Source organism: Nothoprocta perdicaria, unplaced genomic scaffold, assembly GCF_003342845.1.
Source record: "Nothoprocta perdicaria isolate Ctin4 unplaced genomic scaffold, notPer1 scaffold_33, whole genome shotgun sequence".
NCBI classification, from domain to species: domain Eukaryota; kingdom Metazoa; phylum Chordata; class Aves; order Tinamiformes; family Tinamidae; genus Nothoprocta; species Nothoprocta perdicaria.
In genome coordinates, this window is record NW_020455566.1 from 1,373,925 (window position 1) to 1,399,281 (window position 25,357).

The 25,357-nt window shown below is 55.5% G+C and overlaps 1 protein-coding gene across 1 annotated transcript in view; it reads right to left on the reverse strand.

Moving 5' to 3' along the window:
• Nucleotides 1-23,574, reverse strand: part of PHACTR4 (phosphatase and actin regulator 4) — a 33,133-nt gene extending 9,559 nt beyond the window's left edge. Inside the window, exons 1-4 of the mRNA XM_026043421.1 lie at nt 23,526-23,574; nt 2,857-3,033; nt 2,376-2,456; nt 26-190 (exon numbers count right to left, since the gene is read on the reverse strand). Of these exons, the coding sequence (XP_025899206.1) occupies nt 26-190; nt 2,376-2,456; nt 2,857-3,033; nt 23,526-23,541 (439 nt within the window). The 5' untranslated portion in view covers nt 23,542-23,574. The remainder of the gene's footprint in view (nt 1-25; nt 191-2,375; nt 2,457-2,856; nt 3,034-23,525) is intronic.
• Between the last annotated feature and the right edge of the window lie 1,783 nt (nt 23,575-25,357).

A 25,357-nucleotide genomic window follows, 5' to 3' on the forward strand; every position in this document is an offset into this window, starting at 1 on the left:
GTTGTGCAAACACCTGGATTCCTACCCTGCCGCTTCTTTGGTTCCTCAGCTGGAACGGGCTTCCCGGCGCTCGGCGGCTTGGTGGCCTCCTCCTCTTGGCTGGTCCAATTACCGGCTCCAGGGCCCCCAACGGGGACCGTGTGGCCGTTCTTCAGTGCGGGGGGGTTGAGCTTCTCTGTTTCTTCACCATCTGCAAGTGGGCAGGAAGGGAGAGAAGCAAAAACAGAACAGTGAGAAGGCACAAGACAGGACACCATCCATCCCCACCTATTTCTCTTCGCCTTGTGAAACAACTGGTTTTCCCTCGTCCTTCTGCACAGCAACACCAACTCTAGCTTAAGCTGAGCAAGTGATTTCATTTGCAAGAAGCGGAAGAGCACAGTGCTGTATCCCACCATGGAGTTTTCTTCCTTCATTGGCTTATTATTATTATTAACCAACCATCCATTTAAAAACTGCAATACTAGCATGTCCAACACTATCCCACAGCCTCCAAAAAGCTGTAACCATGGTCAGCAATAAATTGCTCCAGCCACTTCCCTATCCACTCATAGCAGAGGCACATCCACAGCTACGATAGGAGTATACGCAAATGCCCCGCCAAGAGGAAGAGGCATTTCCTCACTTTTACCTTTGTTTTGAGCGGCTGTAACTGCTCATCTCCAGAATCTCAACTATTTCTGCTCATGCAGATTGTAGTGCCAAGTTCCCCACACTTTAAAAGGACTTCCCTTTTCCCAGGGAGCTCTTCTCCGTCCTGCTACGTGATGCTTTGGAGAGCGTTTAGAGTCCTAGTCACCAGGAGGAAAAGCTCAGCCATTCTCCACCTCCTTAATCGCCTTGACGGCATCACGGGTCTCCCAAACCTCAGGCACTTCGTGTTGCTCTGATTTTTGAGCATTTATTCTGCTGCCCCCTTTTCCCCGTCCTTCCCCAACCTGGTGTTATGCAGGAGCCAAAGCAGAGGTACCTCATGGAGAGCTGCCTGTGCTTCCACCTCTGCAGCACTCGCGCAGCTTCCCAAGGGGAGACGGGCAGCGCCCACGTCACTTAATTAGCTGCCCTTCCCTGAAGGGCAGGATGCAAAGACAGCAAGGAGAGGGAATTTCCTGCCCAGCCGAGGCTGAAACTGCAGAGAAGAGCAGGAGCTTTTAATAGCAACAGCAGTTGCCTCTGGCTAAGCCCAAGTCTTCAGCAAGGAAGACAGAAGCAGAAGCTGCAGCTCTCGGTAGCCCTGGAGCCCTCACGTGCCCTTCTCCCCAGCCCAGCCCGAGCGCAATGCTCCTCCCGGCCTCACTGGAGGCCGCTTTCCTCCACACTTCCATCCCAGGGGCCTCCTGCAAGGCCAAGACAGCCCAGCGTGACCCCCCTTGCTCAGTGTGTTCAGTGCAGCCTGCCCCAGGCCAGACAGCAGCACACAGACCACCTCCTCTCCCACCACCACGCTGCATGTGGAAGCCTCCCCTGCTCTTCGACCCTGCCTCCTTCCTTGCTCGTCTCAAAGGACTTCTGGCACTTTTCCTCCCCCAAGAACTTGGCTGAGGAAATTAACTGGCCTTGGAAGGGCATGTTTTAGAATTACAAGCAAATACAATAACCTACCACCACCGTCTTGTGACCACCCAAGTGTCTTAAAAAATCACAGAGCAGGGGATTAAGATAATGCGCTTTCTAATCTACCCCTCCTGACGATACCGACTGCTCCCCTGTACCTTGGGCTTGCACTTTGTCCAGATTTTAACCATCTTCTGTTTTCTAAGCCCCATCAGATGACTCTGAGCAGAAAATAATTCCCCCTCCTAGCCACACTCCTGTTACACCCCTGCAGCTTGGAAGGCTCCTCTGGCATCTCTGGCCGCGAGTTTGGCGCACAAAGCCTTTGATCTTTCCCAGTTTCATCCTGTGACCTCATACTCTTTGCCACCACAGTGAATTCCTCCTTCGGCCCAGCATTTGTACCCTCGGGGGGCTGCAGATGGCTTTCATCGCAGCAGAGCTGCAAACAACCACGCGAGACTTCTCATCTGTTTTGCTTTCAGTGGTTTGGTCTGAGAATCACTCTTCTCACCTCCACTTTTTCCTCTTCCTCTTTGGCCGCGTTTTCCTTCGAGGAGCAAACCCCGAATTCCGCCCTGCTGTTAGGGCTCTGCAGCACGTCACTAGAGCGATGTCTGCTCTTGCCAGCTCCCTCCTCGTGCTAACGTCACCCAACACGCAGCCAAATCAACCAGATGTCAAGCCGAAAACTTACTTTGACAAGACCCTTACATTTCTCCCCAAAAAAGAACATTTGTAAGGCAAGGGGGAAGAGAGGGAGCACATCGGAGGCGGTTACACAGAACAGAGAGCTGAGCAATAAGTTTATTTGCACTCACCCTGCTCAGGGTCTTCCAGCAGGACCCCTCTTTTCACCAGCTCCTCTCTCGGCTTTCGCATAGAAATCTTTCGTTCTAAAACTGGTATTAAATTGAAGAAAAGAAAGAAAAGAAAAAAGGCAGTCAGAAAACAGGGCAACGCTAGAGGTTTGAGAAGAACAGGGTTTAGAGGCAGCAGTCCTTCAGAGAAAGGCGGGCTTCGCATTTCTGGCTTTCGCACGGGTTAGGGCGGCAGGTCGGGGCGTGCGCTCCCGCGGCCCTGCCCGCGGCTCCGGGGACGCTCCGCGCACAGGAATGTTTCCCACCGACGGGCACGTGGGCACGGCGGCGCGTTTCGGCCCAGCTCGCGGGTGACACCCCGCGCCCGGCAGAGTCACCCGTGGTGCGCGGGCACCCGGAACAAGCCATTCTCATTAGTCAGCTGGCTAATTGCGGATTTCCCCCGAGCAGGAAGGGCCTCCCGCCTAGCCCGTGACTCTACCTTCCGACGTCTCCTTAAATTTGTCGCTGCTTTTCTTTTTCCTCCACTTCCAAGGCTTGAAGATCTTGCCAAAGCTGGAGAACTTGCTCTTGCGCTTTGTAGGGGGGGTCGTGTCGCCCGATTCCAGCACGTCCACCCCCATGCCGGCGTCCAGCGGCCCGTGATCCGCGTCCTCAGCTGCAGAGGGAAGGGGACACGTGAGGGGCAGCGCGGCGCCCGCCGGCCACCCGCGGCACGGAGCAGGGCCGCCCGTTCATGCAGCGAGCGGCGCTTGCGATGCTGGCAGCGCAAAGGGAGGCAGCTTCGCTAAGGAAACGGCGAGCGGCTCCGAGCGCCGCAGGAGAGCTTTGCCGAGGGAACACGAAGCGCTTTGGGGCCGCTCCTGGTCGCCAGCTGGACGCAACTGCTCTAGACGCAGTGGTTACCCGAGCGCAAACACCTTCCAGCCGGCCCGAGGGAGCCTTTCCACACGCTGCAGCGAGCAGCCCCATCACAACAGCTGGATGCACTTGGCCTCCCTCATGTTCCCCTCTATAAATAAGGGCGGCAAAGCTGGCCAAGAGCAACAACGACACAGGAAAGCAACACAATGCGGGCCCGCGCTCCACCTACGGCCCTGGAAGTCTCTGGAGAATGGCGGGAGGACGCGGAGGAGGGAAGGGCCACGCACAAGGAAAGCTCTGACTTCACTTCAGCAGGGAAGCCCGCAAAGGGAGCGATTTGCTAAGCAGAGCTGCGGGAGGCAACGTGAAGCTGGTGGCCCTCGGCGCGCCCTGGCTCGCCCGCTGCTGTCACTTGCTGCATGCAACATAAGGGAACGCTCAAAAATCAGCAGAATCCAGCAACCCCTGCAAAAAAAATTAAGAGCACACACAAGCTAAAGTGATGTCAGGCCCCCGTTCTGTGGGCTGTTTCCAGGCTGAGGTCCCTTGGCTTTGGCAGGACCACTTTGGGGTTTGCAAAGCGCTCGGGGAGCACCAGAGACCTTCCCGTCCCCAAGGAACCGGCAAGAGGCACCAGCGGAAAAGACGGAGACCCCGGGGCACACGGCGAGGCCAGCCAAGAATCCCATCTCCCGAGGCTAAAAGACTGGAAAAAGGGCTTTATGGAAACAGTGCTTTGCACACGCAGCAGGCTAGTAACGGGTCTGCCCGCGGTGCGAGTATCCACCACAGAGCTGCTCCGCAAAAACCTGGGAAAAACCCCCAAAGGGCGGGAGGTGGATTGGGAAGGCGGCGGTAGCAATTGGGGATTTGGGGCTGGAAAAGGGGTGGGTAGGCGGGTGGGAAACGGCCCCTGGAGCTGCCAGAAACCCGAGCTGGATGGCTGGGATGTTTGCAGCTCCCTCCTCGGGGCTGTGCAGGTTGCTTTGAAAAGCAGCATTCGCCCGGGTGCGCAGAGCGAGCGCCCGCCGGGCACAAGCTGCACGGGAAGCCAAGCCCAAGCCTGGGCGACAGGGCCTTTGGGAGCCCGGCTTGGGCGATCCCTGCTCCCGAAGGGCGCCGCTGCAGGTGGCTGCGCCGGGCTCGGCTCAAGCACGGCCCTCGTTCGGGCTGCTCCAGGGAATGCGGCTTATGGGATCCTGGCTCGCGAGCACGGGGAGCGCTGCGCTCAGCAAAGGGGTGTTAAAAGAAAGCTCGAAAAGCACGGGGCGACGGGCAGAGCTGGGGCTGCCCTGCTGCCACTTAGAAGCTCTGTGATTTAAATCTGGTCCAACATGAAGGTATCTTCCTTTTTTTGACCCTTTAAAAACCAGTTCCTGCTCTAAAAGCTGCCATTCAAGAGGCAGATTTCAGGTGTTGTCTGTCACTTCCTAGCGTCAAAGCCCAGCCCAAACCATTTTCACCAGCGCCCTTGCTTTGGCTCGAATACAACGTGTTGCCTTTTGCTAAACAGCACGAACCTCTCGCTGACAACAGAGGGGACACTGAGGCCAAAAAGCCACTTCCTTCCCCTTGCCACCTTCATCCAAGCGGGATTCGTTCTGCCCAAAATCGCAGCCCCGGCCGCTTCCAGGAGAGCCGAGCGCTGCCACCTCCGCCCCTCTTCCTTTTACCTTCCCTAATTACCAGGCACTTAAAATAGCCTGTTATGATGCAATTATAAATTGCATTTGCTGCTAATGAACGGGTGGGATCAGCAGTGATCTGTATTTTAAGCACCCTCCTTGCTCACATGTACTCCCTTGGAGGAGGGCCGGGGACAGCCCATTTTCAGCTCAGATTTCCCCAAAGATCTGTGCAAAAGGACATTTCCAACCCAAGCTGCCTTGGTCAACAAGAGCGTCTTGGCAAGGTGCATCCTCGGTGCCTCTCCTTGTTCTGCTCTGCGAGGTACAGGAGGTTCCCAAGGTACGAGGAGATCCCCAAGCCATTTTCCAACGCAAGGCAGAAAGTCCCTCCTTACGCGAGTCAGGTGCTGGAGAAATAGGCTGAGAAACCATAACACAGGGTGCTGGGAAGGAAACGGGGCGAAGAGGAGGAGCCAAATGTTAAGGGATGCACAAGACGCACGAGGAAGCCTTGCCGAGCCCTCGGCACCAACGCTGCTCACCTGCACATCCAAGGCACCAGGCTGGAGAGCCCCCTGAGAACATCCAGAAGAGCTTAAAGGAGGTGACGGGACACGGCTGAAGCCGGCAGAGGCCTCGCCAGGAGCTCAGAGCTTCCAAACGAGCTCTGAACCGTGGGTGCCCAGGCCGAGGGGGGACCTTGTTTCACCGTTCTGCACGGCACGTTCAGGCAGCGATAGCCGAGGGGAGCGGGGCCGCACTCCCAAAGCCGCCCGCTACCCGCGCCCAAATCCCGCAGGGATTCCCAAACGCCCGCGGGATGAGGAGGAAGCCTCTTCCCCGGCCGCACCGCGTGCTGGGTGCAAGTTCTTGCGGTGGTCTCCCCTGCAGTGGTTTCTGCCGGTGTCGGGAGCGCCCGGAGGCTTCCACGGGCTCTGCGAGCACAAGACGCAGCCCATGGGCTTCTCCCGGAGCCTTTGCTGCCATTCCCAGGGAAGGTGGATGGGTTTTCCCTCCGCCTCGCTCCCAGCTTGGCTCACGGCATGGCGGCGGTCTCAGGTGTGACCTGATCTGCACCACCTCGGTCCTGTTGAAGGTCATCTTGAACGCCGACATGGCCAAATCCCTTATATGTAACATGGAATAATGAAAATGAAAGCCAAGCTGCATCTAATGTAGATTTTTTTTCTGTAAGAAACTGCTTCTGGTGAATTTAAAGCATTTTAACCCCAGCCACACACACCACCCAAAGCCAGGACGGCCACGGAGGAGGGTTTGTCTGTTTGTTTTCAGCCGGCTCGGGGTTGCATAAGCAGAAAATCACTTCAAGATTCGAGATCCTCAACAAAGCAAGCCCGAAGGAGGTGGAAAAAGAGAAAAATAAAGGAATTGCATCCCAGACGCTGAAAATTCATATTCCATTCCTAAATGTCAGCTCGCCCAGGAGCTCATCCACGTCTTATTGGTGGTATTTACGACAAGATTTCCACAAGAGCGAGTAGAGTTTCAGTTCCCCAGCAGCTCGCGGGCCATTTCTGTCTCAAAGTCGTGGCCTCGAGGCTCCCGTGCTGACGGCAGCAGCCAGTGGAAGCGGAGCCCGGTGGAAATGCCGAGCTGAGAGCTAAGCAGCGCTGGAGAGCACTTGCAGGAACGCGGCAGGGCAGAGCGCAGGCGGCGGCCCCAGACCTGCTGCCTGCTCACCTGGGTTTTCCACAAGCAACACGTGCACCTGAAGCTTTGCTACCACCCCAAGCCAGAGCTTGCGGTGATATAGCTCAATATGCACCAGCTTAACGCTGCTATACCATTAAAAGGGGCATTTTGCAGCGGAGTGTGAACCTAGAGCTACAGGATGACTGACCGCCTTGCAAAACGGAGCCCATGTGGGATCCTCATTGGCCTCTGCTGTGAGATTGCAGCAAATCCTGCGTTGCCAAAACAGTGTCATGCCCAGACTGGGGAATAATTCGGCTCCGTCGCCTCTGGTCTTGCTGTGCCAGGCTGAGGAGCTAAGAACCAAAGCAAAGAAAAGCTTCCAAGCAAGCAGCTCCAACTCGCACAGCAAACACAAAGGGGCTGTTGATGGGAACGCTGTCATGGCTAAAGCATCAAAAAAAGCACTTTCGGGTAAATGCCCCTACCTTCCTATAACAGTTTTCAAAAGTCCGTGTGTTGCTGAGCTGTCCGGGGAAGACGTGAATCCCGACCCGAAAGCAACAGGAGGCTGCGCTCGCAAAGGTGGCTCCAGCGGGCCCAGCACTCGGCTTCCTTGTTTTTATGGAAACGTCGTCTTCACGAGGTTGGTTCGCAGCAGCATCCTGCCAAAGTCGATGCAAAAACCATCTCTGCAAGTCCAGGTTGTCCAAGAGGAACCACATGTGCTGGAGGAGCCCGCAGAGCTGCAGGACGCGGAGCGTGGGCTCTGCTGCCTGTCTGCTCCGAGCCACCTCGTCTCCCACTCCAAAACTGCACAGATCTGCCTTCCATCAGCACGTAAATCCAAGGAGAAGATGCTATTCATCTTCACGGACGGTTCAAAGAACACTGAAGTTTTACTTCCCCCTTCCAACTCTCTTGACACCGCTTATTTTTAGCGGCTCTTGAACAAAAGTAGCTCGAGAGCAAGCTGGGGGTGAGGAAGAAAGTCACCGGTTTAAGCTAAACCTAGCAAAATACCAGGCAGGCAAGTAAGAAAGAACAAACAGGTCACCTGCACCTCAGGGGGCTCCCTGGAGCACAAGAGGCGAGGGTTTCTGCGAGAATCGGATAATTCCACCAACACGAGAGGTGGCAACACAACCCCGACAGCCAGCGCCAAGTCCGCACGGGACGCAAGGGAACGGCCCCCAGATCCAAGGCTCCTCTTCCAGCCCCGCAGCTGGGAAGGGGAGCCGAGGCGGAGTCCCCGAGGACAGGAAACGATGCTGAGCTGCAGCGCCCTGCAAGGAGCTCCCCTTGCAGGGCTTAAAGGAAGGGCTGGACTCGCTAAAGCCGGCTACTCTCCCTCCCCATCAAACGACAGCATCTAAAACTCAAGCCTAGCGGTGTCTGGCAAGATAAGAGATGGAAAACACGTAAGGAGGGGACTCGAGCTCGTCCTCCCCTCTTGACTATTGGTGCTGCCCCGAGAAGCCGGGGACACGGCGCACAAGGAGGCAGCTCGAGTGCAGGGCGACTGTCACGGGCTGAATCGCCGCTCGGGAGAGGCGGAGGGAGCCCGTGGAGAGGAGGGCGATGCCGGCAGTGGGGACACGCGGGGCCACGGGCTGCGCAGCGCCACGCAGACGGGCACGGAGGCGGCGCTCGGCGGGCGCAGGTGGCGCGAGCCCGGCTCCCATCCCCGCGCTCCTCCGCCGCCCTCGCCCTCCATTACTCACCCCCAGCAGCTGGATTGACCGGTCTCGAGAAGTGCGGCTGCCCCATTAGCTCCTTCGCTAGGCAGCTCTCCGGGGCCGGGAGGGAAAAAATACACGAGAGCCCGTGCTGAGGGAGTTGCTGAAGTCTTTCAAAAGGATAAATCCATGTCTTGCTCCGGGAGAGGATCTGGCGCCGGCGAAGGAGGCGGCTGCCGGCTCCGCGCAGGTCTCTCCTGCCCGTACCCCAGGGCCAGGCACTTGATTCTCATAAATAAGCTGCGGTGCCAGCTCGCTCCGAGCAGGAATGCCTGTCATTCCAGCGCGCGCGCACGCGGCCAGCTCAGGAAGGGGAGGAGACAGCCCGGCGCGCTCAGCCCCTAATCCCAAAGCACGGACTCCCCCGGCGCGGAGCACGGAGCGGCCGCGGGAAAGCCGCTTGGAGCTCCGCTTGCCGAGCGGGTAAGAGGGCAAAACGCCAACCAGAACGCTGAGAATGGGTAAAACAGGGTATTCTGCAAGCACCCGAGGTGCTGCAGGCTCCAGGGAGTCAAAGGAACTTCACAAGTGCCTCAGCTGAGGCGCACCTGGCCAGATACGTAATAAATAGAGGATTTAATCCAGAAATCTTCATTCGGGTGCTAGATGCACCATGGGCTCGCGGCTCCGCTCCTCCCGGGTGCAACCCAGCTGTCAAACGTGGAAAGACCTTTGCCCGTCTCCGCTGCACCCTCGGCACCTGCAGGAGCGCCACCGTGACTCTGTGTCGCGGCCGGCAGCGTCCCCAGGGCTCCCGCGCCGTCCCGGGCGGGCGGCAGGGCCGGCGGGAGCCTCCTCTCCGCTCCATCCCGCGCACATTCCTGCAAACGCTTCGCACCGGCACCCGCGCTGCCTGCCCCGCTCCCTGGAGGGACTGCTGGTTTTCACTGAGGGCAAGAAAAGTCCTGATTCACAGGGATCCTCTGCCTCGTTTGACACGCTCTGCTTTGAAACAAAGAAAAAGCCATTTTAAAGCCAATTAAGCATGGAGTCACCTGGCAGAGACCTACAAGGTAGGAGATGGAGCCTGGAAGTCATCTCCAAGTGAGTAAACTTGCACCTGGGCTCAGGCTTCACACGATCTTTAGCGATGCCAATCACAGATCTCTTCCCCTTGGGGAGGAGGCTTGGGGAGAATCCCAAAACCATCCCAGCACAACAGGGATGACTTGAGAAAAGAGGGACATTAGGGTGATTTGGGGTTTTCAAGAGAGACTCTGGCCAGGAAGACCTGTCAGTCCATCTCGCACCTTAATCTCTGCAGAGAAAGGGAACAAATTCTGCACCAGCGGATACAAAGAGGAGGATGTTCCTGCCCTCGTGCTCTGGATTTGGCACCATCTTCTCGAGGAGTTTTAGCTCTACCAAGAGAGGCAAAACCAGCCCCCAAGCACATCCAGGAAAAAAGGACAAGTCACATTCCAATGAGGACAAGGAGCAACTGCCCCAAATTCCCAGAATCATGCAGAAGGGCCGGCTGCCTAACCGTGAGAAAACAGTTATAGCCCTTGCTGCACAAGGACATGGAAGGACCATCAGGGAAGGAAGAGCTCCCAGTGCTGAACAGCTTTTCACGAGGAATAAAAGGATAGGGCTTCGATAACTGCTTGTACAACGTTCGCCTCCGAAACCTTAGCAAATGTTCAATCCCATTTACATAAAACGTTACGGGATTTCGGGAGCCTCAGGTGGTTAAAGCAAGGTGGTAACAAGACAGGTCTGTGGCACGATGTGGGATGCACAGGACACAGGGGAAACTTTCCTCCAGAGCTCCCCCTCCACTTCATCCGTCCCATTAAGGAGCTGCCGTTCCAATAGTAACTGGCTGTTTATCCACACTGCAAAAAAAAAAAAAAGCAAAAAACCCCAAACTCCCCGGGACTGTTTCACTTTAAATCTAATGAACCTCCTAATGAGCACAAATATTAGCTGCTCTCGTAGGGCCGCTGCTGTTGCCGTTTCCGTGCACCCCAACACGAAACACAACATTCACGGGTGGTGACTCAGACGTCGGTGCTCCCTGATTCAGAAGGGATCAGCCCCTCCACGCCAAGCCCAGCTGCCTGCTCCTAACCAACGATACCGGGCGTTTTCCTCAGGAGCCCGTCGGAGCGGCCGCCAACCTCAGTGACGGGGCGGTTATGGCTTTGCTTCATGGAGATGCAGCCACTTGATGTGTTAATACAGGACTATTATGCCAAAACGGGTGGAAAGGGGAAGAAAATGGGGCAGCAACGCTGCTCTGGATGAGTTTCATCGTGGTTTGTTCACCAATGATCTCCAGCAGCTTCGGCAGAACAGCAGAACACCCAGACAGGAGCTCTGGATCCCCTCAAAGACCATCAATTCTGGACCCACACCAGAGCATGCCTAAGAGCATGGAATGCCAGAATCCTTCAGGTTGGCAGGGACCTCTAGGGATCATCCAGTCCAAGCCCCTGCACACACCGGGGCACCCAGAGCACGGGGCACAGGCTGCGTCCAGGCGGGTTTGAAGACCTCCAGAGAAGGAGACTCCGCAGCCTCTCTGGGCAGCCTGTGCCAGGGCTCGGGCACCCTCACGGTTAGGAATTTTTTCCTTATGTTCCTGTGGAGCTTTTGGTGCTTTGTTTGTGGCCATTTCAGAGCCAGCAGACCCAAGGGAAAGGGGACGGTTGGGAAGCTGGGCAGTCGGCCTGGAAGGGCCTCAGCACCGTGACGTGCTGCTCTTCCCTTCTCCTCGTGCAGCACCAAATGCAGCCCCGTACTCCGCGTGGAAAGGGAAAAGGGTTATTTACCCGGCAGCTGACACCCCGCTGCTCCCACGCCGGATACTGCAAAGAAAGTGTCGAGTCTGGATGAGACAAAAGTGAGGTAACTGTTCCTAAACCACATGATTTCCTTAAAACTTCCTGTGAAATTTCCAAATGGGAAACTCCTATTTCCTGCAGCGCTCCAGGCCTCTTGGCCCGGCAATTGGCCGGCACAGCCATAGCCGGTCCTGCATCCCACAAAGCAGGGGAGAAGTGGCCTCAAACAAGGCCGTGTCCATGCTACGGGGTCACCACCGCCACGCGCTGCACTCATGTGCCCATAGCATGAGCCAGATGTGGGGCAGGAGCGGGCACAGCTGGAGGAAGAGCATTGCACCAAGCTCCAAATAACACGGAGCACGTGTTCCTGGAAAACCTCAGCACCAAAACAGGGGTCACGAGGCCTGGGCTAAGGAAAACCCACCGGAGCAGGAGCAGGGACCAAGAGGAATATCCCGGAGCCTGGATTTCTAGTACGGGAAGAGCAACTTTCAACAGGAGCCCATTCAACCAGCAGCATCTCCAGGGCTTCCTCGCCACTCGCTGTAATTACTTGCAACACGGGCTAAATATTTCGCTGCGTGCAGGTCGGGCAGCTCTAAGGAATGCAACAGGGAGAAAATTAAAGATTCGGTCCCGTCTTGGCCAGCTCGGTGATTCACAGCTCTGCCATCCCTCAGCATCCACGAACAGCCTCCCGAGCACCTTGGAGCGCCTTTAGAAGCAGCACTGGGCAGAAGGCAATGGAAGCAGATACAGGACACGCTCCAGAAAAGCGCCAGGCGTTAGCGAAGCAACGGCACGTTCCCAACCGCCGGGCACTCGGAGGCGGGATACCCATCTGTCACTGCTAGCCACGTTACTGGGAAGCAAAACCATGGAGAAAATCACTTTGATTATCCCATTGTTAGGGAGCAGCAGACACCGCGTTTAACTCTTCTTTTATTACTCATATCTGTTGGCAGAAATCAAGCTATTCAGAGAGGAACCCATAAGCTAATGGCAGTTAAGGTCTCCCGCTGCAGAAACACCACAGATGGAGAGGGAAAACTAGAGTCCAGATGGAAACGTGGCCCTTTGCAAAGCAGCCCCGTGCCTTGAGGAGAGGCGCAGCGTGGCTGTGACAGGATCCCATCACGGGACACGCAACGTGCCGCGCTCCCAAAGCCTTCACAGCCTCTACATCAGCCAAAACAGCCCCTTTTCTCCCCCGAAAGAAAGAAGTTGGAGAAATTCATTTATAATAGCTATAAAACTCACAGAAATGGCTCAATGCACTGCATGGGAGCTGGTAAACGAACAGGAAGAGCTATTTTGCACAGCAAATGTTAAGCCTCCAAATTAAATTTGCATTAAGCCTCAGAGGCAGCTTTTATTTTAACCCCAGAAGCTGGTCTGCAATGTCCAGGCCGAGGCTAAGCAGCTGATATTCCCACTCCGCTTCATTAAAACATCCATCCCAAATTTCCCTGCCTATCCCTAACCCTGCAGTCAACCCACCCACAGGTAACGGGCGAGGAGGGCAGGGAGCGCGTTCCCCGAACGCTCCTTCCCTCTCTCAGGGTTTCATCCCGAAACAGGGAATCTCACGAGCGCGCTCGCGTTTTGCACAAGTTCACGTGCCCAGATTTAAGCATTAAAGCAGCTAATGCTCCCTCGGCACCCCGAGCTGCTCCATCCAGGTTACGTTTTTCCAAACTCCTGCCCGGAGGCAGCGGGTGCTGGGGGTCCTGCACGTGCCCAGGGCGCCTCACAGCAGCGCTTTGCCCCAGCTTTTGGGGAGCTCCCACCTTTGTCGCCGAGTCTGCTTGGTTTTAATGCACGGAAGCTCCCTATTAACGTGCAGGACAAGCTTGGCAACACGCTCTGCTTCCGATCAGCTCCAGCAGACGCGTTTGGAGGAGCAATCCAAATCCTCTGCCGCGGTTTAGGGGCGGAAAGGCCTCGCAGGCAGCCTTGGCTCAAGTCGCTTCAGAAATTCGGGAAGACAACATGTTTTGCACTGATGCAACTCCAAACTCACAGAAGTTCGGAGATTTGCAGCCGCTGCTCCAGATTCCTGCACCAACACGAGGTGCCAGAGCTTCCTGCTTCCAGCGCCGTGTGTTTTTATAAGCCATTTCTTCCAGCATGAACCCCGCAGATAATTACAGGTTTGACCTCCATCTATTGCACAAATATGCCTTTTGAAACAATGCGAATAAATATTTGCACAATACCAAAAAAGCAGCTCCGAGAGGAACCCGTCCAGTTTATCAACTTTGTGATTCATGTCGCTACAAGCTTTATTCTCTGGGTAAGGAAGGAGATAACGCTGGCGATGCTCACCTCGCCAAACGCATTTCATGCGAGCAGCCCGGACCACCCTGAGCAGCGGCGCGTCCCGACCACGGGTCCCACCCAGCCCAGAGCCATCAGCAAGACAGAGCCAGCAAAGCCTGGCCTCCCCTCCCCAAATATTTACGGTTGCTCAACACGTAAGGTGTCTCCGGGCAGCGGCAACGCGTAAGGTTCAAACACGAGGAGAAAGAGGCTGCTGCTGACGTGGTTGAAGCCGTGCTTGGTTTTGCACCTTGGATCACCTGGGAACAAGTTATAGAGAGGCCCCATTAAAGCAAAATGTGAGCTTGATGTCTCTGACCCTCCTAGGATCCTTTTGAAACCCCAATCCTTGCCCAAATGCATCTTATTTTTCTCCTAAAAGCTCTTGTAAAAGCCCAACATGAAGCAGCATTAGGCACCATTGCAGAACATGACCTGAGAAGCATAAACGATCCTTGCAAATAGGTAGGTTAGGTCATTAGAGACGCACAGACCTGGTCCCCAAAAACCAAGCCCTGTTTATGCATCAGGCTTGACTCACAGAGCCGTGCAGACAATGCCATGGCAATTGTTTACAATGTCAAGGCCACTTCATATAATTAAAGGAAATGTCAAGAGATGAGATAACACCGACGGAGATCAGGAGGAACAGCTAGCCCTACCCTCGAAGGAAGCTGCTTTTCCCAAAGTTTGTCCCAGCTACTGCAGAGTCCAAGTCTCATTCCGTGCACCTTGTCCCGTGTCCCCTGCCTGGCGGGCGGCCCAGCTGCTGCATTAGTGAAGTCCCAGCCATGACTGGGCACAAGCAGCTCCTCAAAGCAGCAGAGGCTCCTGCCAGGCTCCGTCCTGCTCGCTGCTCCTCACGGTTGCGGCAGGAGCGCAGACGCTCTCTGCACCGCTGCAGGTACCGCTGCCTACAGTCAGATTCAAAGGGCACCGTTCCTGCTGGCAACAGGTTTGACTGTAGTCACAGAACCCACCAGTGTAGTCCAATAACCCACTGTAGTCCAACAACCACCACAGCCCAAACGTGAGGAGCAGCCTGCGCAGCAGCCGCCAGCTCTGCAAGGACGAGCTCAAATATTTGCAGACCTGCTCAGCACATTTCGCAGTGTGGGAGGACGTACACGGACAGGCTGGGAAGGTTCAGCCACGACGCAGAACCCTCCGTGCACCCGAGCAGCTCCCACCACCAGGTCCACAGCAGCTAGACTGGGCAGCACCAGGTCTAGGCTGAGGGAGCTGGGCCTGTCCAGCCTGAGGAAGAGGAGGCTGAGGGGGGACCTGAGCAGGGTCTACAAATACCTCAAGGGAGGCAGTGAGGAGGATCGGGCGGCCTCTTTGCAGTGGTGGCCAGCAATAGAACTAGAGGAAACGGCCGCAAACTGAAGCGCCAAAAGTTCCACAGGAACTTAAGGAAAAGTTGAAAAAGTTTCACGGTTGAAAACCATGAATCCAACAAGCTTATTTTCAAGAAACGGTTTCAGCAAGGATGTTAGAGCAAGTTTCTCTTAATTGGTGCACAAAAGTTATTCAGTTCTGGTGGGCAAATGTAACCAAATCATTTCTCCCGTCCCATGAACTTTGCTCGTAACACCAAAAAACAGTTCTTGGGCTGGATTCCCATTTAAACAAGGCTGCAGAAGGAGCTCCCTCCCTCGCTGCAGGAACAGCGACCCAGGGCTCACCAGAGAGCCTGAAACTGGAGGGGATGCTGAAGGCGCTGAACTCCGCTGCTTGTCCCCAGCAGGGCGGGCTGGCTCTGGGCACGTCACCTGGCGTCCCGGCGGGTCCTTGGCGCCGTCAGCCTGCGTCCTCCTGCTGCCTTCCTTGCAGGAGCCCGGAAACATGAGTCACCAGCAGCCCTGCAGCCTATTCCTGCTTAAAGGAAGCTCTTGGGAGCTTCCAAAATAATTCTCAGTGTTAAAGGAAAAAAGCAACTTCCACTAAGATGCTAAAAGGAAAGGGCCTATTCCAGTATTAACTCAGCGTCTGGCTACAGAACAGAGAGAAAAACGTTTTTCCCCTAACTTTGAAACTCGGTTTAAATCCTCGTTCTCACCAAGGTGCGTCCCTTCACCTCCCGTGGGACGTGATTCCCACCCGTGACTGAAAGCAGAGCCGGATTTCATCAGCTTCTGCACCTCCCTACTCGAGGACATTAGCTGTCCTGGCAGCCAGAGCCCCACTGTCCCCAAGTGCGACGTCCACCCCAGCCCAGAACTGAGGCCCCTGAATGTCAGGGGGCCGCGGGACCAACAGGAGAACAATCGAGTCCATAACAAACGTCAGCGAGAGCCTGACCGTGCACGAGCGCTTCTCGCCTTCCCTCCCCTTTATGGTGCTCGGCTCTTCCGCCTTCCTGCCTTTCCTTACCTTGGAATTTATCACACAGCTGCCTTAGAAATCGGCTCCAAAGATGCTTTTTTTCCAAGTATCCATGACGTTTGTTCAGAGCAAACACTAGGGGCTAGCAGGGATGTGAAAGCAGCTTTCCAAGCAGCTTTTGCTCCACCAGGCCCGGTCGATCCGGCAGCTCGGGAACGGCCTCCAGCACAGCAGTGCGCTGCCGATTCCCGATGCCGGAAGGCGGCGCGAAGGGAAAGCGCATTTGGCACCTGCCCTGGCCCTTGGGATCTTCTCCTAGGGATGTGTTTAGGAGCAGGCTCAGGGCATCCCTGCTGCACGTGGCTTGGGACAGGAGCTCAGCCCATTTTCCGCGGAGTTCCAGTACCTCGGAGCCCCAGACTCACGACCGAAACCCACACAGGGAATAGGGATCACTGCTTTTAACAGGAAAATACGGGGGGAAAAATCTGACGAGATACAGCGTTCTGAGGGTGCCAGGCTCGCCAGAATAATCCCATTACAGAGTTACCCAGAACAAGCAGTTTGCTCAATATTTGAAGGAGATAACAGGATTAACTTTGTGTTCAACATCATTTGAGCCTAATAATTGCAGAATCGCTCCTAAGGCCCTAATGTCATTGACTCAACAGGGGATTCCCACCACCCCCAAAGAAAAGCCTCTTCATTAGTGTCAGCATCTTAAGTTAATTACTCCAAGAGATTTTTTTTCCCCCCTTCCCTCCCTAAAGCAAGATGTTACTTAACCCCTGCAGCACACTGGATGCCCGAGCAAACTCCCGCATTCCCCCTGGGACGGAGCCCTGCCTACTTTCGTTATTAACACTAACGTCTCCAAGATTTAACGTGAAGATCAAAGCGGGAGGGGGGCACTTGCTCGAAATTTTGGGTGAACTCCAGCAGAAATCATTCCTGCGGTTTGTTGTAGCATGTGTCTGCGTGTATATAAACATGTATATTTTATACAGGTTTCAGAGGCAGTGTGGGATGCCCGATTCGTTCTTGATGCCTCTCGTCCATCCTCGGCCCTTGTCGGATGCCGTTCCCAGCACGTCCATCCCGCAGGATGTCCTCAGGACTCGCCACACGTGGGCTCCAACGGGGCTTGCAAACACGTCCCTCGCTGCCTCACTAGAAGGTGCAGAGCAAAGGGGATCCGGAGCTGTTTCCCGGCCTGCCGGTGAGCAAGAATCCCGCTTTCCTCCAGGATTCCTCCTCGGGACACCGCCTGTTATTAAATGCCCCCTTGCCCACGCCCCGCGCTAATGAGGCCGCTCTAATGAGGAAGCCCCGCCCCGCGCCGCCCAGTCGCGCGCGCCCCCTGGCGGCCGCGGCGCCGCGCAGCGCCCCGGGGACACGGCGCCGGGATCGGCCGGGATGCTCCAGGGAAAGCGCCGCGCAGCCCCGCGATCCCGGCGCCCGGGCCCGCACAGCCCCCAGGCGACAGCTCAGGCGGGAGCAAGGCGGCCGCTCCTCGAAAAGCCTGCAGCGCTCCGCTGGGAAAGAGAACAGCTGGCGGAGCGAGCGCGGCCAACCCCAGCCACAACACGGAATTCGGTCAGTTTTACCAGTGCTGCTGCTTTTAATGAGCGGAGAAACACGGATTTTGTAAGCCAACCCTTTAGGAATTTGCAGGCTGATGCCTTCTGCAGGAAGGCAAAGCCAGTCTGGAGAAGGAGCACTGCTCTTCCCAAGCAGTCCTCAAAGGAGGAGCGAGCGGCAGTAACCGCCTGTCCCACGGGCTCCTTATCCATATCGGGCTCCTTGTCGCGCTCAAGGGCTTCAAGAGACCAAAGGCACCTCCAGAAATCAGAGCCAGGTGCTTCTCCAGCACAGGCACAAAGAAAACCGATCACAGGGGGACGCCGGCACCGTGCTGCCCGGAAACGGCATCAACCCGAGCCCGACAAACACCGTCCCCAGCAAACACCATCCTGCAACGCGCACGCGTGAGAACGTGCAGGTTATTTTTAAAAAGGCAGGCAGCTTGCTGCTGCGTGAGCAAGGATAAAAACCCAGCAACACCACAAATCACTTCAATTATCCCAAACCCACCTAACTCTGCTTCCAGGGCAGGCTTCCCTTCTGCCCGAGCCCAACAAAACCAGCTCGCTAAGCCTCTCGCCGGAGAATCCGCAGGCAAAACGCTCCCCTCGTGCTCCATGCCCTACTTACGGAGCCACGGCAATACCACGCTCCCTATTTTCCAGTGAATTGGCTGGAATTACCCAGAGGATTGATTACACGTCCTACAATGTCTTATCTCCTAACACAAGGAGAAAGATTGGTCGGAGCAATAGGGCGGGTAGGAAACTTCTCACCACAGCAGTTTCGGCTCCTATCTTGCTCCCTCCAGCCCATAAGGCCAGAGCATCTCATTCCCAGCACATCCCCGGCTTAGCCACTAAACCCTAAGCCCAGCAAAATTCACCTCTGCTTTCCTCCCGGCAGCTCCATCTGCAGAAACCGCATTGCCGTTCGCTCCAACAGCCCTAGGAGCCGCTGGAAATGGGTGCTGTGGAATTCCTAGGTCTCCGGAGGGTCAGCAAATTATCTCTGCAAAACACTTGCTTACAGAGCAGGGGAGAACAGCAGCAAGAGTTCAGACACCAGCTCAGATCAAGGAGGCTCTGCTGTTTTGGTGGGTTAATTTGGGGACAAAAGGGAGGGAATTGTTGGGGGTTCATTTTCCTAAACGCCACAGCAACTAATTGATGCATAACTGATCTGCAGGCAGAAGGACAAGGCAGACATCCCATTAAGAGCCCCAAGCGCCCTGGCAGCACTCGGCAAATTATTCCCACAAAACTGCAATGTCCACTGCAAATGTGCACGCAAAAGGTTCCCACCAGGAAACCCCCCGGTGCATTTTGCCCCCTTGACGAGCGCAGTCAACCTGCCCGTGAACCTATATGAAAATATGTCCTATTGTTGGCAAACTGCATCTTGTTTAGAAGTCAAATGGTCTCAAATGAGATCTGCACGAGCCGCCTGTAGCTTTGACTAAGGAACAGTAGGATGCACGCTTGCAAATTAGCATCCTTTTGCTGTAATTAAATGCTTAATCTGAGGCACTTTTACCACTTTGGCTCCCTCCTATTATACTGCACAAAACAGTTATGTTATTATATACATAATTCATAGCGCCACATAAGGTAATCAGCTTCTGTATCTTCCTGGAAGAAAAACCTGTTCTTTTGTTATGGAAAAGGCATTATAAAGCCATTTCCAAGGGCCTCCTCCAATTTACTGCTACTCTGGCAGTCCTCAGAGCTCTGAGACAGCAAAGGACCCTAACACTAATGGTCCGAGCTTGGCTTGGTGGATCAAACCCAGGAAACAGTCAATGGCAGCTCCAGCAGCCCAGTTTAAACTAAAAAGCACTTCAGTTTCGCACAAAAATGCCCATTTGACAAACTTCCCCTAAATTCTCACTAGCGGCTGGTGACAAAGGCGGCGCTGGCAGCAGCCTGGAGGCAGCTGATTTCCAGTCAGACCTTAGTCATCACAAGGGGGTTCCCACCCAGGCAGCAACAGCTCAGGAATTCTGGAAACCCGAGGCTGGAGCCACCCAAATCCTCAGCAAAGACCCACCACCAAGCGCCCCTTGCCTCAGAGCCCCCCTCATCCCCCACTTTGGGGCCTTCTTCCCTTCCAAAGGGCATTTCCCAAAGCAGGTAGACGGTCCTTGCAGCAGGATGGGGAACCTGCCAGGTTGAAACCTTCTGCTTAGGGAAGAAAATCTTGGGGAAACCTTTCCAAAGAGGCACCAACACCCAGGAGCAACTGCTGGCATCAGCAAGGGCGCAGAGCCAAAGGTTATTTTCACTCATTGACGCAGCAGGTTGACAGAACCTGTAATTAAAGGGTCTTTGGGACAGGACCCTAGCAGCGTATCCACCCAGCACAGCACCTTTGCTGCTGCATCCGTCTCCCTTCCAAGCATTAAGTCCTAAAAGGGGACAGGAGCTGATCCCACTTGGAAAAATCTAGCCCTGGAATAGCTCAATATCCTTCCCAGTCCCTTCGTCTACTCGCTCTGTGTTTGTAGGGCCAGCCTCCAAGGGCAGCAGATTCACGTCACAGTGGGCTCCTTATGAGCACGTAGCCCAAAGCCAGTACAGAGGCTAAAACAAATTATTGCTTTGTTTGCACATGGGTTAGGGACTCCAGGAGTATTTTGCAATGGTTAACACAACCCTTGGGTTTAGTAGGGAAAGAACTGGGGGGGGGAAAGGTAGAACAGCAGGAGGTAAATGCACGACAGTCTTGAATAAAGAAATAACTATGGGAGACTCTTAAACCATCCGTATATTTAGTATCTCTAAGATAGAAGCAGCTTTGGGTAGGAGCCTGTGCATGTAAAAGGTTATTTCGCTGTTGGCTTCCCGATTTGGACAGCTGGACCTTCTAGGGGGGCTCCAAAAAGCCTTATTCCCATTCCTGCAACAGGAATGGGAATAAGGACAGGACCTCCAACAGCACCTACAAGCATAAACTGTAAACAACAAACGCAAGTAGAGGAGGGAGGAGGATCCGAGAGCAAACGCCTCCCATGGGAAAAGGCCATTCCCTGCATCAATGATTAGCTCGAGCAATGCAGGTTCACGTGCTGGGCCAGCCCGACACGCAGCAGAGCTTCCAGCGGCGCAAGGGGAGACGGCCCTGCCAAGCACGGAGAGCTCTCACTTCTTAAATATTTGCTTTTTACGCTCAGGCTTGCAGGAAGATAAAATACCGGATCTCGAGAAGATGCCTTTGCTAAGGAAAGGCCCTTGGTTTTAATTCACAGTGCCCCAAGTGCGAGAACAGCTTTTGGAAAAGGATCTGGACGGTGACGGTGTGGGTGGCAAATGGGACAGCGGAAACACGCTCTGAAAATAGACACCGCTGCTGCCCCCTCCGCGCAGCGACAGGAAGGATCCGGAGGGAATTGCTGGAATACCTTTCCCTTCGGCAAGCCGCTGTGTAGGTGGGACCTCCAGGAGGCCTTGCAGAGGGTGGTCACGCGGCCCCGGGCCCGTGTTTGGGAACTGCTTCTTCCTCGCGCTCACCTCTGCGCCAGTCCCCGCAGCGCGGGCTCAGCGGAGGTGGGGGACGTGCCACCTCCGGCCACCACGGCGGTGTCCGACCGTCCCCGCGCACGGCGTCCGTGTCGTCACCGCGCGGCCGCGCGAGCGCCCGGAGCTTCCACGGCTCTGAGCGGGCGGAGGCGGACGAGCGGCGGGCATTCCTGCACCTCGAGCAGCCTGCGTGCCCCCCAAGCAGCCGCTGCTCATTCCTCCTGCTACGCGGCTCCGTTTTGCCTAGGTCTCCTTTAGAAACACCCTCACCCGATGCCATCGCAGCCACAGCGCGTCCACACGCTCGTCCACACCGCCGGCAACCAACTAGAGCAACTCGCCCAGGCCCAAGCCCCAGGACTTGCGAGAACCTACTCTGTAACCACTGCACACCCCAAAACCTACCTGAGCTCGGGTAGGGAGCAAACCGTTCCACCTGCTCTAGGATAACTGCTAATAGAGAAGCTCTGAGACTCGGCTGCAGCTGCCTGGAGACCGCGGTCCTACCAGGCTGCAGGGAGGAGCACCAATTAAAATGTGAAGACAGCAGCAAATTTCCTTTTTAATTAGCCAGGGAAGGCAGCCAAGGAGGAGCCCCCGGCCCAGCTGGGGAGCGTGGCAGCCGGGAGGGATTGATGCCCACGGGCGGCCCCTCGGAGCGCGGCGGCTCCGGCCATGCGCCGGGATGTTACCCCAGAAGCCAGCCATGCAGCGCTGGGCGTGCAGTTAATGGACAAGCGGCCACGGACCGCGGCAGCTCCGAGCTGCCCGCGGAATCGGGACGGCGGCTCCCGTCTTACCTCCTCTCCAGCCCCGCTGCCGGCGGCGGAGCCGGCGCGTCCGAGCTCAGCAGCACTTGGAGAAGGAGCATCCTTAAAAGCAAAGCAATTGGAGAAAAACAACAGTAACGGACCCATCTGGTTATTCTGCCATTTATGGGGGGCCTGTGGCTCCCAGCGCTGAGGAGATGAACCTGGGCAAGCCCCACAAGCAGCTGCGGGGGGATCTGTAAATGCAAAGCCCAAACGCAGATTCCATAGCCCAAACGTGCCCAGGTGAATTTGGTCAGAGTAAATTCTCCACAAGGTGGAAACAAGAGCAGAAAGCCTTGGGTGTCCTAGGCCACCTGCACCCAGGGACCTCCACAGGCTGCAGGGCCATGGGCCTCTCCAGAAACCAGAGCTCACGACCAGGGACGAAGAGCTGGGTGACAAGGACACAGCGGGCTGTTGCCAACCCAAGAGAGGCTGCGCGGGGCCGAGCAGCTGAGCCCAGAGCACTGCCCAAAGCCACCCCGTTAACGCAGGCTGCGGAGATGGAAGAACCAGCCCTGCTGCCGCCCGGGCTCTGGCTGGGCTCACGCAGGGAGCTGCCGTCGCTTCGGCATCGGCTGCCAGCCCCGCGCTCGCTCCCATCGCCCCCTTGAGAAACAAAACTCGCTGAGGATTAGGGAGCCACAAGCAAACCGGGAGGGAGCATAATCGCTCCGGATTAGACGTGCACCCGACAAGCAATTCTTGCCACCAGCGACAGCAGCGTGACGTGGTTTTATGCATGTACGCTCGGCTTCCAGCTGCTCCACATGTGCCACCAGGGTCCGGCAGAGCGGCTTTCCGGGACGGCAAAGCGGAATTCCCAAGGCAGGCCTGGTACTCGCGCCCCGCTGGGAGCACCACGCTGCAGAGAAGCACGGAGAACCTCAGGTTTTAAGGGTGGCATCACCTGCTTGCACAGAGATAGTCCAGAAACAGCATCTGTGGCCACAGACTTGCACTTCCCCATGAGCTCGGACTCGCCAATTGCACAGCTGCCCCCTCCATGATAATTTAATGATGGAGATTACGGAAAGGGAGCTTTCCTGCATCCAGTGCCTGCTGCAGATTTGCTACGGGTTCGGCTGAGATGGTTCAACACTTCTGAGGTTTGCCTGCAGCAATTGCACGAGGTACCACCACGGTGCACGAGATACAGGGTTAACTTGCTGAAGGGAGCCTCGCTTCCCACGGTGCAGGCAAGAGCTTTCATGCAAATCCCATTTCAGTAGGAAAAATGGCCATTTAACCAGCATCTTCCACAGGCATTTTAGAAAAACAGGAGGAAAAGTCACTCAAGCATTTCTGCTGTGTCAAAATCTACCAGTTTCAGCTGCAACTAAAATCAGCTTCAGTTTAACCCAATGACCACTTTGCTTGCCTCACAGCAAGCAATGCAGAGTGCCTAAAGCAACAGCATTAAAGTCAAGTTTTGTTTAATTAAAAAAAAAATCCTAGATCTTTGCGAGACAGAACAGCCTAGGGAAATAAACACAGGAAGAGAAGTCTGGAGCTAATCCTTCTTTTTGGCTTGCAGCATGGCTTGTTCCAATCACAGCTCAATGCCTCCAGCCTCCTACCTATTAAAAAAAGGGATATTACTTTGTTTTCAACGGCTTGGGATACTCGGGAGACTTGTATTTCAGTTTCCACAGATGGGAGACTTAAAAACAACCAAAAAATCATCTTTCAGACTTCCACTACAGTTTTGATCCGATCTGGTCCATGCCATTTTGATCAGATCTGGTCCATGCCATTTCCACAGCTGAGCAGCAGTTGATATATCTGCTAAGCTCTCTTATTTTCCAACCTTTTTCTGCATGTGAAGATCCAAAGGTCAAAGCAAGCAGGTTCTTTATGGTATCTAACCACAGAGGAAAGGACAGAGCCCCAGCTGAGCATGCACTTACCAATGGTATCTTCCATTCCTCTTGCACACTAGCTTGTCGAGCCACTCCTACAAGGGCAGGAAACAAGAAAACAAGATCAAGACAAATTCAAATCTCAAGTTTCATTTCCCCACCAGCTCTGAAGATTTTAGTAGCCCCTAAATATGCTCCGTGCTGGAAGGAAATGTTAAGCAGAAGGGAAGGCATCATTAATCCAAAGCTTCTAACACTTGTGCCCAGGGAAAAATCCCATGTCCGTCCCTTCAAGCGGGCATGTGTCTGTTGCAAAAGGGAACAATAAATGCTTATTTAGCAAAGAAAGAAGAACGTGTGCACAGGAAATAATTTTGAAGTCACATGAGATCAAGACAGTTTTGAACGTGTGGGGGAAAGAGGAGAGAAAGGAGGAATTAGGATTTTAATAACAAAACCCAGCTTTTCTCCAGAGAAAGTTCTGAAATGAGATAGAAGAGGAACTAAAATGAGGGAAATCAGGAGGCGGCTTCACTCCCATACAGTGATGGAGCACAAAAAAAAAAAAGTCAGTGTTTTAGGAAGAAACAGCCCTTTGGTGCTGAGGAACTTGCAGGTGGGATCAAGACACGCACAAGGCGCGATGCCGACACGGGGTGCTGCAGAGCGCTACGAAACGGGCTCCTGCCCGGCAGCCTGGCAGCCAGGGCTGGTCTTTATCGGCAGCTCGTGCCAGCCCGCGGGCATCCTGCAGCCACGCGGGACCCGCACGACGGGCAGCAGCAACCCGCTGCCCTCGGGGCTCGCTGCATCCATAGCGCTCCAAGCACTCGGAACGCTTGCACGGAGCACTTGCACCTTCTACTCCTCCCCACATCCGCCCAGCATCCACTCTCAAATCCAGAGCCCCGGGTGGCAGCAGCTGCAGGGCACAGGGCACTTGCTGGTCCTGCCTTCTGGGAGCCCCTTCCGAGCAGGGAATGGGGAAGGGAAACCAAAAGGGCCATCTCTAAACGTCCTTAGAGCTCGCCAGGGATGACAGCAACTCTCCGCTGCCTCAACCCCCCAGGGAGCTTGGTGCAATTGGCCTTTCAAGGGCGTTTGCACGGAACGAGGGCTGTCCGTGTGACGGGAATACGGATCCCGGCTGCTCGCTGTACCCGCGCCAAGGCCAGCGTCGCAGCGCTGCCGCCAGCCCGCACGAGGACAGATCCTTTGGTGCACGCCACTAAACGGGAGTAACAGAACGAGCACCAAAGGCAATGTGCAGAAATAACGCGGTGCGAGGCTGGGGCAAGCGGAGGCGGGAGCCGCGGCACTTGCTCCAGGAGCCAAAGGGGACGGTGCGCCCGGGCCCCTGCGAAGAGAGCAGATGCTCGCTCGCTGCAGCGATGCATCAGCTGCATTGGAGCATGCGGAAGGGAGCTGCCTTCACCTGCTGCCCCTCCGCACGCCTCGGCGGAGCAGCCTCCCTAGGTAAAAGCAGAGGGAAGGGGAAGCGCCATCAAACACGGGGAGGTTGGAGGAGCACGAGCGCGTTCGGCAGCGCCCCAGGGCTGAAAGCGCCTGGGCACGGACACCAAAACCCTGCCAAAGAGGTTCTGCTTGGCCCGAACACGAAGCCAGCGACACCTCCAGGCGGCAAGTCCAAGGCGGGCACGGAGGGCATCGCCAGCTCCAGCCGTTGCCGTAAAAGCAGCAGGAATCAACATTGCTTTCTCGGGCCAAGCAATTACTCACTCCGGGAAAACAGCAGAGCAGATTCTTGCAAAGCTGAGATAACCCCCGCTAATGCCACGGGGACGCTGCCCAGGAAGCACCATGAAGTCCTTAGGGAAAGGGCTCAAATAACTCAATTTATCTGCCAGCCGTGAGATTAG